The sequence below is a fragment of the Vespa mandarinia genome, chromosome 10 (genome assembly GCF_050613455.1).
Source record: "Vespa mandarinia isolate Hongniang chromosome 10, ASM5061345v1, whole genome shotgun sequence".
NCBI lineage: Eukaryota > Metazoa > Arthropoda > Insecta > Hymenoptera > Vespidae > Vespa > Vespa mandarinia.
This window is the reverse complement of record NC_140819.1, coordinates 4,397,501-4,414,769: the sequence shown is the minus strand read 5'-3', so window position 1 is coordinate 4,414,769 and position 17,269 is coordinate 4,397,501. Positions and strand designations below refer to the sequence as shown.

The 17,269-nt window shown below is 28.5% G+C and overlaps 1 protein-coding gene across 8 annotated transcripts in view; it reads right to left on the bottom strand.

The window, feature by feature from the left end:
- Positions 1-2,365: 2,365 nt before the first annotated feature.
- kcc (solute carrier family 12 member kcc) overlaps positions 2,366-17,269 on the bottom strand; it is a 92,410-nt gene continuing 77,506 nt past the window's right edge. For 6 of the 8 annotated variants that reach the window (XM_035876833.2, XM_035876835.2, XM_035876843.2 and 3 more), the window contains 12 exons: positions 16,229-16,326; positions 8,701-8,964; positions 8,225-8,410; positions 7,837-8,072; positions 7,478-7,677; positions 7,226-7,387; positions 5,710-7,148; positions 5,340-5,447; positions 5,071-5,130; positions 3,950-4,278; positions 3,554-3,693; positions 2,366-3,070 (listed from right to left, as the gene is read on the bottom strand). In XM_035876833.2, coding sequence (XP_035732726.1) covers positions 2,979-3,070; positions 3,554-3,693; positions 3,950-4,278; positions 5,071-5,130; positions 5,340-5,447; positions 5,710-7,148; positions 7,226-7,387; positions 7,478-7,677; positions 7,837-8,072; positions 8,225-8,410; positions 8,701-8,964; positions 16,229-16,326 — 3,314 coding nt within the window. In that variant the 3' untranslated portion in view covers positions 2,366-2,978. The remainder of the gene's footprint in view (positions 3,071-3,553; positions 3,694-3,949; positions 4,279-5,070; positions 5,131-5,339; positions 5,448-5,709; positions 7,149-7,225; positions 7,388-7,477; positions 7,678-7,836; positions 8,073-8,224; positions 8,411-8,700; positions 8,965-16,228; positions 16,327-17,269) is intronic. The other 2 variants (XM_035876837.2, XM_035876838.2) reach the window with 2 other exon arrangements.

The window sequence follows — 17,269 nt, the reverse complement described above, 5'->3', positions numbered from 1 at the left end:
CGATGGATATTACATCAAACTCTTTGGTTCTACGAGATTTTCCTTTAAAAAGATTTTCTCTCTCTTTTCTCTTCTTTTTTCTTTTCTTTTCTTTTCTTTTCGTTTTCTTTTCTTTTTCTTCGCCCGAGTCTCATCAATCCCTCTTTCGTGTTACTCCGTTTCATAGATAAACTCTATTATTAGATAGTGCCTATCTAAAAAAAAGGTGATGAGTATTGTGGCCTAATATCTCATTTTCAGGCCATCCATGAAACGTAACATGCATACTGCGACACATAATGGCGATTAATTACAATGCTATTATAATAACTTTCGAGATGAAAGTTTTAATAAAGATTTCGATCCCCGAAACGACGCATTTTTTTCTTCTCTTCTTCTTTTTGGCATCGAGTCTTATTCTTTCTTTCTTTCTTTCTTTCTTTTTTTTTTCTTTTTTTTTTTAATCTCTTTTTTTATCCTCTTCGTTTATTCTCCGTTCAATTATTTTTCTTGAATTTTCTTATCTTCTCTCCCCCCTCCCCCCTCCCGAATTTCTTTTTTCTTTCCTGTTTCTCACATGCTAATATCATTTTATGCGACATCTCTGGAATCGTAGCTATACATACAGTGTTTTTTTTTTGTTTTCTTTCTTTCATTTTAACACTTGGTGTTAATCGTTCGCGAAGATAAAACGTGCATGTATGTGTATATGTATTTGTATGTTGTGTATATATATATATGTGTGTGTGTGTGTGTGTGTGGTGTATAATACTCGTGCGAATTTCGACCGATAGGCCATGGACAGTATAAACGCGATTAGAGGATACAAGTTTATTTATTTTATTTTTTTTTCTTTTTGCACATATTAGAAATCGAGAGTATGTAATCCGGAACGATCTTCAGTCGACAAGAAAATTTGCATTAATTACGCTCAATATCTCTCTCTCTTTTTTTTTTTTTCTTTTTTTTTTCTCTTTTTTTTCTTTTCTTTTCTTTTCCATATCTCTATTATCAAATACGATATATCTAATTATAAGTTTTGCATATTCTAGCGCTAGGCTACTCTAAATTTCACCTATTAAGCAATAGAGTCCTTTCGTGTATAGATACATATGTGTACGTGTGTCTATATGTGTGTAAATATATATATATATATACATATATATATATATATATATATATGTATGTATATGTTTGTATGCATGCATGCATGTATGTATGTATGTATTTATATATTTATGTACGTACGCATGCACGCATGTATATGTGTGTATGCATGCGCGCGCGTGCGTGTGTGTATGTGTAAGTAAGTAAGTAAGTAAGTAAGTAAGTAAGTAAGTAAGTAAGTAATTGTATTTATATAATGTATATGTTTTATTTTTTATTTAATCTTTTTCTTTTATTTTTTTTTTTCTCTAAAACGACAATGCATGTAGAAAAATGAGCCTCTCGCGTCTTTGGTTAAACGCGAAGCATTTAGAAAGTATTCTGGCAGTGGTTTCGTAGATGCTTCGACCTTAGCCTCGGACCAAATTTTGATTTCGGTTTCATAATGAAAATTATTTTAGAATGATTTCGATCGGGACATGTGCTATTTATTTCTCATCTTTTTCATTAATTCATCGTATTATATTTTCTCTCTCTCTCTATCTCTCTCTCTCTCTCTCTTCTTCTTCGTCAATATTACTTTTTTCTTTCCTTTCCTTTCGTTTCTTGTTTTCGTATTTTTTTACGTTTTTCTTTTCTTCCCCCCCCCCCATTATTCTTCATTTTCTTTCACTTTTATTTTCTTTCCTTATATTTATTTATTTTTCTTTTTCTTTTTTCTTTTTTTCAAAGACGAAAACTGCCTCAAAACGTTCGTATTGTTATTTTATTTATTTATTGATTTTTTTGTTTGTCGATCTTTTTGTAAGTAAATTTATATTTACGAACAATTGTTTTTTATTTATTTATTTAATTTTTTTTTTTTTTTTTTTTTTTTTTTTTTTTTTTGAGATCTTCGCGCGTATCCATCATCGAATGTCAAAAACTCTTATAATATGTCGAAGGACAGTAAAAACAATGTGGTGATGTCGTATATGGAATTTCTCGAAAAGTCATTAAGTTACTCTACTACTTGTATGTATTTTTATTATTACATTTTTTTATTATTATTATTATTCTTTTTATATTTTTCTTTTTTCCATCCTTTTCATTTCCCTCGTTCACTTTTCCAAATGAAAGTACGCGATTAGAGATCGTAAGTGTTTTTAAGAATTTAATAAATGTAAAAGAAATATTTTTCGTTTTCTTCCTTTTCCCATTTTTTCTCTTAGCTCAGGAAACTATTTTTATAATTTATTATTATTCTCGTATTTGTTTTGGGTTTTCTTTCTTTTCTTGCTTTTTTTTTTTTTCTTTTTTTATTTCATTTCTCTCTTTTTTCTTTTTCTATCTCGTTTTACCTTTCCGTATCCGATCAATTTTAATCACTCTTTCAAGTTATATGTATACCTATATATGTGTTTGTTGCTTTTAATTTTTGTTTTTTCATCCCTGATCCTAAAGTCCACTACCTCCCCCCTCCCCCATTACCAGATCACGTCCCATCCCCGCGGTCAGTCCTAAATTTTTTTATCATTTTTTTTTTATCGATCAAAATTAGTATCAATTAAATATCATATCTCGACGATCGTAGAAATACGATCGCGTCGTCGTAAACGATATAATCTCTTTTTGGATTAAATCTACGCCCAATATCGGCGAAATTAATGCATATCGATCACTCGAGGGGAACCATTTATAATTAATTTAAGGTTTCCATAAAAAGATCGATTTTCGATAGCTGTCGTCGCGATTTCACACTCGTTGCGATTCACAGCACGGAGGCACGGAGATTAAATATCTCTGCGCTTTTATAATGGCACAAGAATAATATGTTCCTTAATGTGAACTCGTTTTAGGTCTTTAAGAAATAAACTAGATGTTTCTTTCGTCATGAAGGTTGCGCGATAGATTCACGAGTAGATTGTGATGACCTCTCGTCCGCTACCCCGCACCATTAATACCCTCTCCAATCGTTCCGTCAAGACTTCTAGGAATTCCATATCTAAAAAAATTATTATTAAGGAAATAATAATATTTATATATATATATATATATATATATATATATATATATATATATACATACATTTTACATATTACTAATTATTCAAAAATTATATCATTTTCATATATATATATATATATTTTATATTTATATTTATATTTATATTTATATTTATATTTATGTATATGAATATACGTTAATATACATAAATAAATTAAAGATAATAATATTAACTTATACTCATATAAATAAAATAAAATTATGAACAAGTGAGCGAATAAATAAATATTTATATAATATTCTTTGATTAATTATAATATCCCAATTATAATTCATACCTGTTCATATATGAGATTTATTAAATATTTCATATATGAATACGTTTATTATATATAACAAACGTATGCATAATGAATAAAATAAAATAAATCATTGAGAATAAAATATATTTTATAAACATTTAAACGATTTAAAAGGATACAGCTTGACTCGCGTTCCATTTTTGTGTCTCGCGGTGGGCCAGGTAGATTAAGGATGACCAATTGAGCGTCATGGCTCTTGTTCACGATTACTTCGTTCAATTTTACAGATGTATGCATACGTCTCACGTCACTTTCATCGCTACAGCAAAATTGAGAATTAGTTTTGTATAGGCCTAAAAAGTCTGTTTTTTTTTTTTCTTTTTTTTTTTTTTACAATCGTTCAAATTGTACAATTTCGTTTTTAATGATATTAATGACGATTAGAAAAATAAACATGTTATAAGCATTTTAGAGATCATATTAAAATTGATTTAATTAGAACGAAGGTACGAACGCGCTATTTAAAGGAGTCATTAGATAAAAATGTAAATATAAATAATGTTTCAATGACATACGGCTTGAGCGTAGGTGGTTTTTTAGAACTTGGACTATCAGATTTGTTCTCTTGTTCATTTTCCTTAGCTTCTTTCTGAGCATTTTCTTTATTTTCCGTTTTCGGCGAGCCACCGATCAATTTTGTTTCCTCGTCTGGATTATCTTTAGATTCCTCTTCGGATTTCTCACTGTTACCAATTCCCTCTGAATCCTTTTGTTCTGAATCCTGAACAAGTTTCTCTTGTGCTTCCTCACCTTCGTTTGTATTCTGACTACCGGGTTCTTGAAATCTTACTTTGGATGGTACCTTGACGTCAACATTGTGATGATGATCCACAATTGCCTGAACCTGTGTATCATTTTAAAACATATAAGCGAATAACATTCGAATTTTTTTAATCATGAACAGCGGATAAAGTCAATTATGGGAATTAAACTAAGTGTCTAGCTTAAAAGCACTATATGGTTCGCCAAACATATTATGATATCTATTTAAGCATTCGAAATGAAACGTGCCAATCAAGCTGAAACGGTAAGGTCAGATTTTTCTCAAGGACGTTAGAGATGTATCCTGATAGAGAGAGGCATTTCCTATTTGTAAATTATTATTTTGTTTTTGTTTTTTTTTTCTTCTTTCTCTATTAGAGGATCTATACATCGTAAAGGGATATATTACGATTATGTACTTTTATTAGATCGTATTGCGTTGATAATTGTCAATAATGAAATTATTTAATATTGATTAATTGGTTAATATGATGAAAATTACTAATTTTTTTTTTTTTTATTCTTGTCAATTATTTTCACAAAATCAAATATTTAATTTAACGATAATCCTCCCATAAAGAGATTTTATATAGGCGAATAATAAAATAAATCTTTTATTTTTTCTTTTCTTTTTTTTTTTTTCAAGAATTATTACTCATGCGATCGGTCCCTCTATCAGTTTCATCCACTCGATGATGTCAATTACTTTTTTTTTCTTTCTTTCTTTTTTTTTTCTGTAACTTCGGACACAAAATGGGAATTGTGACAGTTATAAAAATAGGAATTTAAGGGATGGGGGTGGAGAACATCGGCATCGTAGTTCTCGATGTCGAAGATGGACAGACACGGAACTTCGGGGGATGATCTGACAAACCAGAGGTAATTTTTCCTCGGCGGGTACCTCGTTGAAGTCCACCAACGTCTGCACCTTATCCTTGACGAGCACACAACAAAGAGACACATTCCGATCAGTATCACGATTGTAGATTTTTTTTTGTTTATCTTATTTTTTTTTTTTTTCTTTTTTTTTATACCTAGTATCTTTTTATTTTTTCTACGTTAAAAGAGAGAGAGAGAGAGAGAGAGAAAGAGAGAGAGAGAGAGAAAAAAAGAGATATCTTTTATTTTGCCAACAAAACTCACCACTCCTCGAGATTCCTTCGTATTTAACTGCAACTCTCGCCATACTTGATTTCTTTGTTCCATCAGTAAAGTTCTTTCGTAAGTATATTCAGAGATGTCAGAGTTCATCTGTAAGATTATGAATTAGACATACACACATGTACACAATATATATATATATATATATATATATATATATATATATATATATAAGAATAAAAGATATTTTTTATAGATTTTCTTTTCGATGTTGTAAAAAAAATTTATGCGCATATTATGGACGATGGGCACTATGATCGAATCTCCATCGAGAAATAAAAAAAAAAAAAAAAAAAAAAAATTCACATACAACATGTATCAATAGAATAATCGATTAAAAGGGGAAAATTACCATTTCCACGATTTCAACTTCCGCTTCAATTCTAAGATCGTAAAGGAACTTTTTCAAATCTTTCTTCATTTGTATAGAATTGTCTTCCATTTGTGCAACAGTGAAGATTCTCATTTTGCAATTTTTCCATGTACGATGTTGTTTCAAGAGGAAGGGCAATAACATTAAAAGACCACCATCATGTACGATCCACCAAACATCAATATTACCGACAACCTTTTCCGTTGAATCCGGGAAGAAGTTAATACCCTTTGGTACAAGCAAAGCCATTCGCGCTGCAGCAACACTTCTGACAGTTTGCAAAAATACTCTCCAACTTCTTTTATCCTCCGATTTCTTCCAACCATATGGCCAACCAAGAATGACAGTATTAGGTTTCATCCCACCCAATCCAGTGGTCTGTACAAGAGAACTAAGTCCATCAACTATGTTCCCTGCTACAAGAACGTCAACGAAACCTTTGACCTTTTCCTCGTTTGCGGTGTTACGTAAGCTCTGTTTGGCGGCCAAAGCCTCACCAGAATTTTGAATATAATCACCGGCTATGCAACTGACACAGATTGTTAAACCTTTACCAGCCTTTAACTGACTGGCAAAAGCAAAGAGTTTTCTATACTTTGGCGCGAGATTATCAGTCAGTTTAGCCAAGATCAAGATCTGAGGTCGCCAATTCTTTGTATGTGGTGGTCCTTCCTCGAGTCTCAAAAGGGAGTATCTTGCTGCTGATAAAGCTAGACCACGTATACCATCGCCCCATTCCTTTTCGGCGCCACGATATTCGATGTATTTGTAGATACAACCTGCCATACCCATTGCCAGTAAGGCATAGTACCAACTGGTCATGAACATAATAGCTATGCAGAGGGCCAATCCGAGGAAGGATAAACTCCAATGATAATACTTAAAACGTGGTCGCCAATTTGGTGTCCTGAGGAGAGTTTGCAAAGCACAGGCCAAGTTAACAAAACCGTAACACATTAAGAAGAACATTGAAAGCAGGGGTGCCAGGTAATCGACGTTACCCAATAATATACCACATTGACATATTATCACGGTTAATACGAGAGCACGTGTAGGCTCGCCACGGCTCGAGCTAACAGCAAATGGTGTTAGGAATGGTATGATACTATCCTTGGCTATTGCTTGTAACAATCTTGGTGCTCCTGTCAATGATTGAAGTCCAGCACCCAAAGTCGAGAGGAATGAACCGATCAGTATAACCCACTGATTTGGCCAAGCGATATTAGCCACTACAAGTTTACCACCTATACTCTGACCAAATTTATCCCTCAATAATAGATTGTCCACAGTACCAGCGAACAGTAGAACGTTTGATAAGTAGACCGTCGAAGTTGTCAAAATTGCACAAATTGTACCAATTGGAATAGATTTTTGTGCGTCTGCGAGATCACCAGATCTATTAGATCCAGCCATAATACCTTTGAATGGAATTAAATATTCAATTCAATGTTTTTCGATTATCCTTATGATCATAAACTATTTCATATATACTTACCTGTCACCGATGGGAAGAATATACCAATGAGAATAGTGAATGACGTCGTGAGATCAACCGTAATTTGATTGTAACTTTTGCCAGACAAGTTATCTATATCTTTAGGATTATTACCAAAAGCTATCAATTGTCCATCCTCTTGGAAACTATCCCATATGTTTTCTACATGATGACGATTCAAAATTTTTCATACGTATTCTATCGTAGACAAATTAATTATCTCCAGATAAACAAATATTTGATCTTACTTACCCAGGAATACACCACTAGCCAATCCGCGAATACCATTTATGATGGTAACATTACTTTCCAAATAATATGGATCGCATTTGGTTGTAGTAGTATTGGTAATGTTATGGCAATATACGTTGTGAAGATATCCACCTGTATTCTTGTTACATTGGGTCAATACATCGAGATCTTTCAATAATCTCTTTCCAAGTATACACATTCTAAATTGATTGGATAAATATAAACGATGATATTATTAATTAAATATTATATATTATATATTATTATTATTATTATTTTTATTATTATTATTATTATTATTATTATTATTATTATTATTATATTCTATTATAAAAAATAAAAAAAAAGTAAATACGAACTTTAAGGAATCATTTCCGTTGAAATTCACGAACAATCCAACGTAGACAGCAATGATAGAGAGGATAACACAAGCCAAGGCAACCGTGGCGAATTTGTTCACGAATTTAACACCGACGAACACTATCGTACCCATTACCAAGAGCAAGGCCGTACCATAAACTCGAAAATTATTGTACATTATATTTGGATCCTTTGTAAAGTCACCAAATATACTCATACTCGGAGCCATATATGTCTGAGGATAGGAAAAAGAAAAGAAAAAAAAAATATATATATATATATTATATTATATATATACATATTCATGTTTTTTGTCATTCGCTATAAGTACGTTTCAAACAAATTGTTTTTATAAAACTTAAAGAATAGAAAAATTTAATTTATTACCAAAACAATTTCGACAGCTCCGATGATATACATGGCTGCTGCTAATGTGGTACCAGTGTAAAACAACATGCCAACGGCACCACCAAACTCTGGACCTAAACTTCTTGATATCATAAAGTATGATCCACCGGCTGGTACCACACCGTTCGTTGCAATTGCGCTCATACTAATCGCCGTTAGCATCGTCTAAGTTTAAACATAATTTCTATTAATGCGAATATAATTATTGACGTTTAATACATTATATATCAATTATACACACATAGATATATAGGGATTAATCAATAACTGTTATCAATTGAGATAACTTATCCCTTTGTTTTGTTCATATTCATAATCATTTTCAATAACTTATGGTGACTTTTTATGAGATAATTTTTTCTTCATACTTTTTTCCTTTCTCTCTTTTTTTTTTTTTTTTATGTAATAAAAAAAGTTATTTTAAATAACAATAATTATTGAAATAATTAACTTACGACGCAACAACAGCATAAAACGATGAAGAAGCATTGAATCGCACCGGCTGTACCGACGACCCACGTTAAACGAATAAAAAGAATAACACCGAATATATTTTGTATACAGGGAAGAAATACGCCTATGAGGGTGCCCATACGAGCCCCACCACCTGCAGCTGGTGCTGGTTTGCTGTCAAGATCGGTTGCAGCTGGAATTGTATTGCTGTAATTTGCCAAACTGTTGAGCAACGTTGATATCCGAGGACGATCTTCCATCTCCTCCTATTAAAGATCAGAATAAACATGTAAAATGTAATAAATAAAAATTCTATCTTTCATTAACAATCGTTATTTTAAAACTATATATGTCGAGTTAACGAATATGTCAACGGTAAAAAGAAAAGAAAAAAAGAAAAGGAAAGAAAATAATAATAATAATAATTTGAAAATTAAATAATTATAAACGTCAAAATACTATGATTATATATTTTATTAATAAATCAAATTCCATAGAGATATTTAACTTTGTAACATTTAAATGATTAAAATTATAATTTCTAGTTAAAAGTTTCTTTTTTCATAATTTTTATAATTTTTTTCTCTTTTTTTTTTTTTTTTTTTTTTTACCTTCAATACAATACTTATAAAAAAAAAGTTATGGATATCATTATAGATGGATTATATTCATTTATGCAAAAAATTATTTTCGATTTGTTAATAAAAAAAAAATATATATATATATATACGTATATTATGGACGAATAAACTCACTTCGTTCTCATATTCTTTTTTCACATTTCAATTTCAAATTCAACAATCATTAATTCATTCATTTATTACAACGAATAGAGATTAATCAGGATACTTTTTTTTTTTCCCAATAACAAATAATACAATTTCGATTTCGTATTAAATGTACGAATTTTACTTGATAATGAAACAATGATATCGATAGTTGATAAATAAGTCTTTTTGTTTCGTTTGGAGATAATTTTCTTTTTTTTTGACAACTTTGAAGCGTTTTTGCCAATTTTTTTACTATTTTCTATCCGCAACAAAAAAAAAAAGAAAGAAAAAAGAAAAAGACAAGAAAAGAAAAAAAAAATATATATATATATATATATATATATAAGCATCTCGCGCTTAAGATTCTCTCGGGTTTCGCGTCGGTGCATCGGCCGGAAAATGCTCGGTGAAGTAAATCGGATCGACAGGGGAGTTCACGCTGCGACGAGCAGCAACCCTTTTCAGTGAACGCGATGAACGCTGAGCGGTAAAGTGGTTGAAATTTATTGACGAGAGAAATTTGGCCGGTTAAACTCATTGTCCTTGCTATCAAACGAAGTAGGAAGCACTCGTGGGGAATTTTTCAAAAAATTTTTCGATTAGGATTTTTTTTGAGACAGATAATGTATATTACGAGGAAAAAGGGGAAGGAATTTTGATGGAAAAAAATTTTATGTTTCAGAAGACTCTACGATATATGTAAAAAAAAGTACAAGAGAAGAAATAATGGAAAAAAAAAAAAAAAAAAAAAAAAAAAAGTTACTCAAGGTTATCGTAGCTAAGTTGTTAAGATTTTATCGTAGATGAAAAAAAAAAACTTTTTCAATGAAATTGAATTGTTTTTAGTACGCGATATTTTTTATTGAATACGTAAATGTTGTTGTTCTTTCTTTTTGTTTTTTTTTTTTTGTTTTTTTTTTAAATTATACCTATATCATATAATATATGTATATATTTTATTATGATATTATAAATTAATGTAAGAGAAAAAGAGAGAGAGAGAGAGAGAGAGAGAGAGAGAGAGAGAGAGAGAGAGAGAGAGAGAGAGAGAGAGAATCATATGCCTATCTATTTTGTAATATATTAATAACTATTGAATATATAATATAAATTTTTTAATATTATTGAAATAACAAAGTATATATTATAAAAAAAAAATATATAAAGTTCGTCTTTAATTCGTGCATATAATATTAAAAAAAAAAAAAAAAAAAAAAAAAAAAATCGATTAGGATAAGCTAAACGAGATTAGAAAAAAAGAACTTCACGACAGTTCAAAATGTGAACGATGATATTCATATTTATTCGTATATCAGTATATTTTAATAGATAACATATTTTTGTTAATGTTAAATTCTCTGAATGATTACGATCGTGATAATGAGTAAATTTAAAGATAAATGTTATTCTCATATCAAGATATCCATTTAACTATACTCGTAAATCGTACGATTATCGGAAACGATAAAGTTCTTCTTCGATCATTATCAGTCAAAGGAGAATGAACGAAGAAAAGATGGACGTAGCTGGTGTGGTGGTCTCTCGAGAGACCACTTAACCCTCGTTTGGTTACTTTGAAAGCTTGCATTACGTATAATGACATCAAGGGAAGAGAATAAGAAACGTTTATGCACGATGTACCACCTAATAAACTGGGTCCTTATATCTATACACGTATATGCATCGAAAGGGTTCTTGATAGTTCGATATGTTCGACCACGTTAACGGAATAATGCGTTTAAGCTTATAGAAGGCTCGATAACTATTAATGAAATAAAGAAAAAGAAAAAGAAAAAAAAAAAAAAAAAAAAAAAAAAATATCCTTACTTCTTGTCTCTCATCGAATATATATATCATAGATTTTGTCGTAATTTGAAATGATTTTTTCTTCTTTTTTTTTTTTTTTTTTTTTTTTTTTAAAGACAGTTTTGTTATTAGAAAACAAATTCTTTTCTTTATTTTATTTTTTTCATTTTTTATTCTATCGAATTTTAATTTTCTTTTTCTTTCTTTTTTTTTTTGTTCTTTTTATTCGATTAGATATGTCTTAGATAATCGAGATGATCAAGTTAGATAATCAAGCGCTTCTAATTAGATTTTATCTATAGGAAATTTTATTTTTAATTACATAATAAATTTTATATATATGGAATTTGTATATGTAGAAATTTTTAATAAGAATTAAGAAATATAAAGTAAATGTTAAATTATATTATTATGATCAAATATTGAATAATAATAATAATAATAATAATAATAATAATAATAATAATAATAATAATGATAATGATAATAGTAACTTATTCAATTATATTTAGTTTTCTTAACGTTAAAAATTTTGACGTGAGATATATTTCGAATGATTTTATTCGTATACGAATATTAAATAGAAAATATAAAAGAGATAAATAAATTATTATTATCATTTAATAATATTATATGTATAATAATTTAAACTTTCATTATATATTTGTTATTTATTTGTTATATTAATCATTATTATTTTTATATATTATTTGTTATATTAACAACAATATACCATTATAATTATTCTATATCGAAAGGATTAAAACGAAATAAGAATTATTATGGAACAACAATTAAATTAAATTACTTTCATTCGTCATTCGATACGTATAATAATTAAAACTTTTAATTGAATATTTGTTTTTCCTATTTTTTTTTTTAACATTTAAAAAATTAATGCAATTTTCTGTTTTATTTTTTTTTTGTTTATATATATGTATATATACATATACAACTTTCAAAGCTTCATATTCTTCGTTTCAGTAATATTGTACATATATTATATATTATATATACGTATATATATATATATATATATTTTTTTTTTTTTTTTTTTATAGAGAGGCTAGCCAACTCATTAAGACGACGTATCGAGTACCTTCTTTCAGGGATTGACGTCATTGTAACCGAATGGTCGCTTCGTTCGTGAAAATCTTCGCCTTGACTTTAATTTTTGCAACGTTCGTTTCATTGCCGATCGAACGTTGCTCGTTTGGCGTAAATAAGGTCAGCCACTTTTACGGAGGGTATTATTTTGGAAATGACCATGAGGCTATCTTACAAGAGTGGTCTAATCTACAAGACGATCTTACAAGAGTGAGCATGTCTCGTGTTATGTAAGTTAGCAAGTAAGTAAATAAGTAAGTAAATAAGTAAGTACGTGTCTCGTATTATTTTCAATGCTGAACGATCGTTCGATCAGAATAAATATCTTTATAAATACGACTTTTGATAATATTTATAATCTTAAAAAAAAAAAAGAAAAATAAAAAAAAGAAAAAGAAAAAAAAAAAGCTAAACAAATTTTTATTAATCATTCGACATAATGATATATTTTAAGTATATTTATTATTGAATATATGATATCATATAAATTATATTATTTTTAAAGATATTATTTTAACATACCTATGGATGGATAATTTAATTAATACAATTCCGTTGATAATATAATACGCGTAAAATTATTCTTTTTAATTGAATTGAAAAATAATAATTATTATTATATATTAAATGAAATTATCGCAAAGTTAATGGATTATTATATTATTCATAAAATTAATTATATATATATATATATATATATATATATATATATACATCTCGTTCTAATAAGAAATATTTGTTTCTAGATTAAATAAAAAAATAAGTTGAATTCCGATAAACTCATGTTCGAACGATAAAAATATTGTACGTATTATATTTATAATCCTTCGTTAGCGTTCCTTTTTTTCTTTCTTTCTTTTTTACTTTTCTTTTTCTTTTTTTTTTTATTTTTTTTTGCTCTTGTTACGAAAAGAAAAAAATGGCAATGGCGAGGATGGATTCGTTCGTCGTCAAGAATTCTTAACGAGAACGTGAAAATCACGATAGCTTAAGCTATTCTTCTCCATTCTTTTCTTCTTTATCTCTAATCCCACTCTCGCGTGTCATGTCTTTCTAATTTCTTTAGACGAGCTTATCCATGGGCCATGATCTCCTCACGCTGCTTCGTGGCAACCGATTTCAACGAGATACTTCTAAAGGATTTCGTAAGCTTATCGTTGACCACTTCTACTACCACTGCTACTACTACTATTACTATTACTATTACTATACATATGTGTGTGTGTGTGTGTGTGTGTGTGTGTCTGCGAGTATGTTGTTCGTTACGATGAAATTTACGAGTGCGAGAATAATCGTGAACGGTGAGGACGAAAGGGACAGGTTTAAAAGATAAGGAAAGAATGAACAGAGTTAAGATGAAAAATCAAATAATTCGTGAATGACCTATTGTTAAAATCCTTATCGGTTGGCATAAACTTTTGAAATTAATTTTCTAATCGTTCGATATCTATATCGGTATTATTAAGTATTTATCCATTGATAAGAACATTAATATGATTAACTGGTGAGAATAATATACTCTTGTTGCGCGAGTATATATATATATATATATAAATAAAAAAATAAAAAGAGATAAAAATTAAAATGAAAATTAAAACTGTTTTTTTTTTTCGAGTAAAAGTAATTTTTTAAATTAAGAATCTGAAGTGTTCGATCGAAAATAAATGAGATTAGATATTTACTTTCACGAAAATTTTTGGCAAACTGCTCAGAATCAGAATTTATATATATATATAATGTGATAATTAATTTAGGATTCTTGTTTTCTTATACAAAATTGTTCAAATTAATATTTTAATCGTTAATAATTACTTTTCCATTGGATAAAGATATCGATAAACATTTATTATTAAAATATAATGCGTGTACTTTTTGTACGAGCAAAAAAAACAAAAAAAACAAAAAAAAAGGAAAAGAAAAAAAAGAAGAGAAAATAAGAGAAAAGAAAAATAAAAGAAATTTTCAACTGTGTTGTGTTTGAAAAATAAAAAAAGAAAAAAAACATAATGTATACGAGGAGAACGTTTAAATTAAAAAACTAAAGTGTTACCTATCGACGCAATGAAATAAAATGAAATAAAATGAAATAAAATAAAATAAGAATAAAAGAAAAAGAACAATTCAGACGTTTATTCTATCTAAAATTTTTTGTCAAAAAATTTTTTCAAGTAATTTATATAATATACCTATACGTATACTTAAATACGTACATATATACATATATAAATGGATGAGTCTCTCTCTCTCTCTCTCTCTCTCTCCTCTCTCTCTCTCTCTCTATCTGTCTATCTCTCTCTTTCTACATCGATTATCACGTTTATCGGAATAAACTTGTGGTATTGTTCAAGAAGAGAAACTATAAAACTCGAGTTTTATCGGATAACCGAGTTAGAGTTATCGACGCGACAGATGCTGCTGCTGTTCGTAGAAAAAAAAAAAAAAAAAAAAAAAAAAAAAGAAAGAAAGAAAAAAAAAGGGCGGACTGGATATGGGCGTGGAGATTGGAGGAAAAAAGATGGAGGAAAAAAAGACTCGGAAATTTTCTCTCTCTCTTTCTCTCTCTCTCTCTTTCTCTTTTTTTCTCTTAAAGAAAGAAGAAAATAAATACAGCTTTGCTATTTTGTCGAAAGAAAAGTCGAAGTCGTCGATCTTATCGACATCTCGATCGTCTTTTTCATTCTCTTTCTCTCTTTCTCTCTCTCTCTCTCTCTTTCTCTCTCTCTTTCTCTCTCTATCTGCCACATTAAAATCGGAGAAAAAGCAAAGCGAATAATTGGATATCTACGAATCGAGGTTGAATTCAGGGAGACTTTTGACGAGTAAAAAAAAAAAGAACTGACGAAATGTATTCTCTATCAATTAACAGTGCAAAAATAAACGCGTTCCAAACGATAAATATTTTCTTACATATACATATATATATATATATCCCTGATTATTTCATATACAATCTTTTCATTAATTCATTCGTCGTGCAATCTCGAGCACATGTCGCAAATAATTTGCGATTAATTTTATTTCATGGTTTTCTTCTTCTTTTTTCTTTCTTTCTTTTTAAATACTTTTAAATACTAATAATCAATTAGAGGTTTTTATCTAAGATTTATCGATTTGTGATATTAATAATTATTTCAAATATATTCGTTCAAATAATTATTTCAATAATATTTCAATTTTACTGATGTAATCAAATACAAGAGTATTTACAATTGTTTTGTTACTTATTTTTATTTTATTTTATTTTATTTTATTTTATTTTATTTTATTTTTTCTTTTTAATTCATATCAATTATTAAATTTATAAGGTTTTGATAATGAATTAAATAAAATTCACAAGTTAAATAAAAATAATATTGAATTTTTAATCAGTTATATTTCTTCCCATAAAGTAAATATTAACAATGAAATTAGTACTGATTTAATAATATTAATAATAATAATAATAATAATAATAATAATAATAATAATAATAATAATAATAATAATAATAATAATAATAATAATAATAATAATAATAATAATAATAATAATAATAATAATATTAATATTAATAAAATCTCGATCTTATTGTTGATATCATTGATGAAATATCTCAATTGATTTATCTGAATGATCTAATCAAATGCAGAATGAATTCTATTGTTTCGAAATAATGGAAATAAAAAGAAAAAAAAAAAAAAAAAAGAAGAAAGAGAAAAATAAAAAGGAAGACAGAACAGACATACACAACAAAGGAAGAATAAATAATTAATAAGAATCAAGTGATCGTAGTAAAGTCTCGTTGAAGAAGTATATATATATATATATATCACAAAGGAAAAATCATAAAAATTTTATAATAACTTACGCTATACAGGTAGAGATTCGTTTCATAGCCGGACTTTTTCTCAGAATTGCCGCCACCCACGATGGGGTCGCCGTCCCCTCCGACGCCACCTCCATCGCCTGTAAAAGAAAAACATTCGTTTAATAGCGTTCTATCGTGAAATCGTTTCTACTTCCTCCTTTACTACTACTTCTTTTTCGATCTGCTTTCTATTTTTCTTCTTCTTCTTTTTCTTCCTCCTTCTCCACGACCTCGTCTTTCATTTTTAATAAACACAAGACCTAAATTGAGACCAAACACACAACCGGTTTATTGGTTTAACGTGTTTGATCAATTATTTCGTCGCGTTCGTATGAATTATCAACGAGGATAGAATTTTTAGATGTCGTTATTTTCATCATCATCATCATCATCATCATCATCATCATCATCATCATCATCATCAATCATCATCATTATTATTATTATTATTATTATTATTATTATTATTATTATTATTATTATTATTATTATTATTATTATTATTATTATTATTATTATTATTATTATTCTCGCTTAGAAGTGTTTTTAAAGTTCAAAATTTGCAGAAAGAAAATTTTTTTCGTTGTCAAAGTGCCAAGTCGAACGATTCAACGTGAAAGGTTGCAAAAATAGAAAGAAAAAAAGAAAAAAAAAAGAAAAAGAGAGAGAACACAAGAAAAAGAAAAAGAAAAAGAAAAAGAAAAAGAAAAAGAAAATTACGCTCGCAATTTTGTCTTTGTTAAGATCGATTTATTTAAAAAAACAAAAAAAAAAACAAAAAAAAACAAAAATAAATAAATAAATAAATAAATATAAAATTCGAGGATAATATATTATAATAATAACAATATCTATAATATTTGTAAGAGAATGAGACTAAGACAGAGACAGATAGAGAGAAAGAAAGAAAGAAAGAAAGAGAGAAAGAAAGAGAGAGAGAGAAAGAGAGGAAGAAGAAAGATGGGGGATGAGGTCTGTCGTCGTTGGATAACTTTTGATACAATTTCCGGTCTACATCTGGCGTTTATCCAACTGGCACAT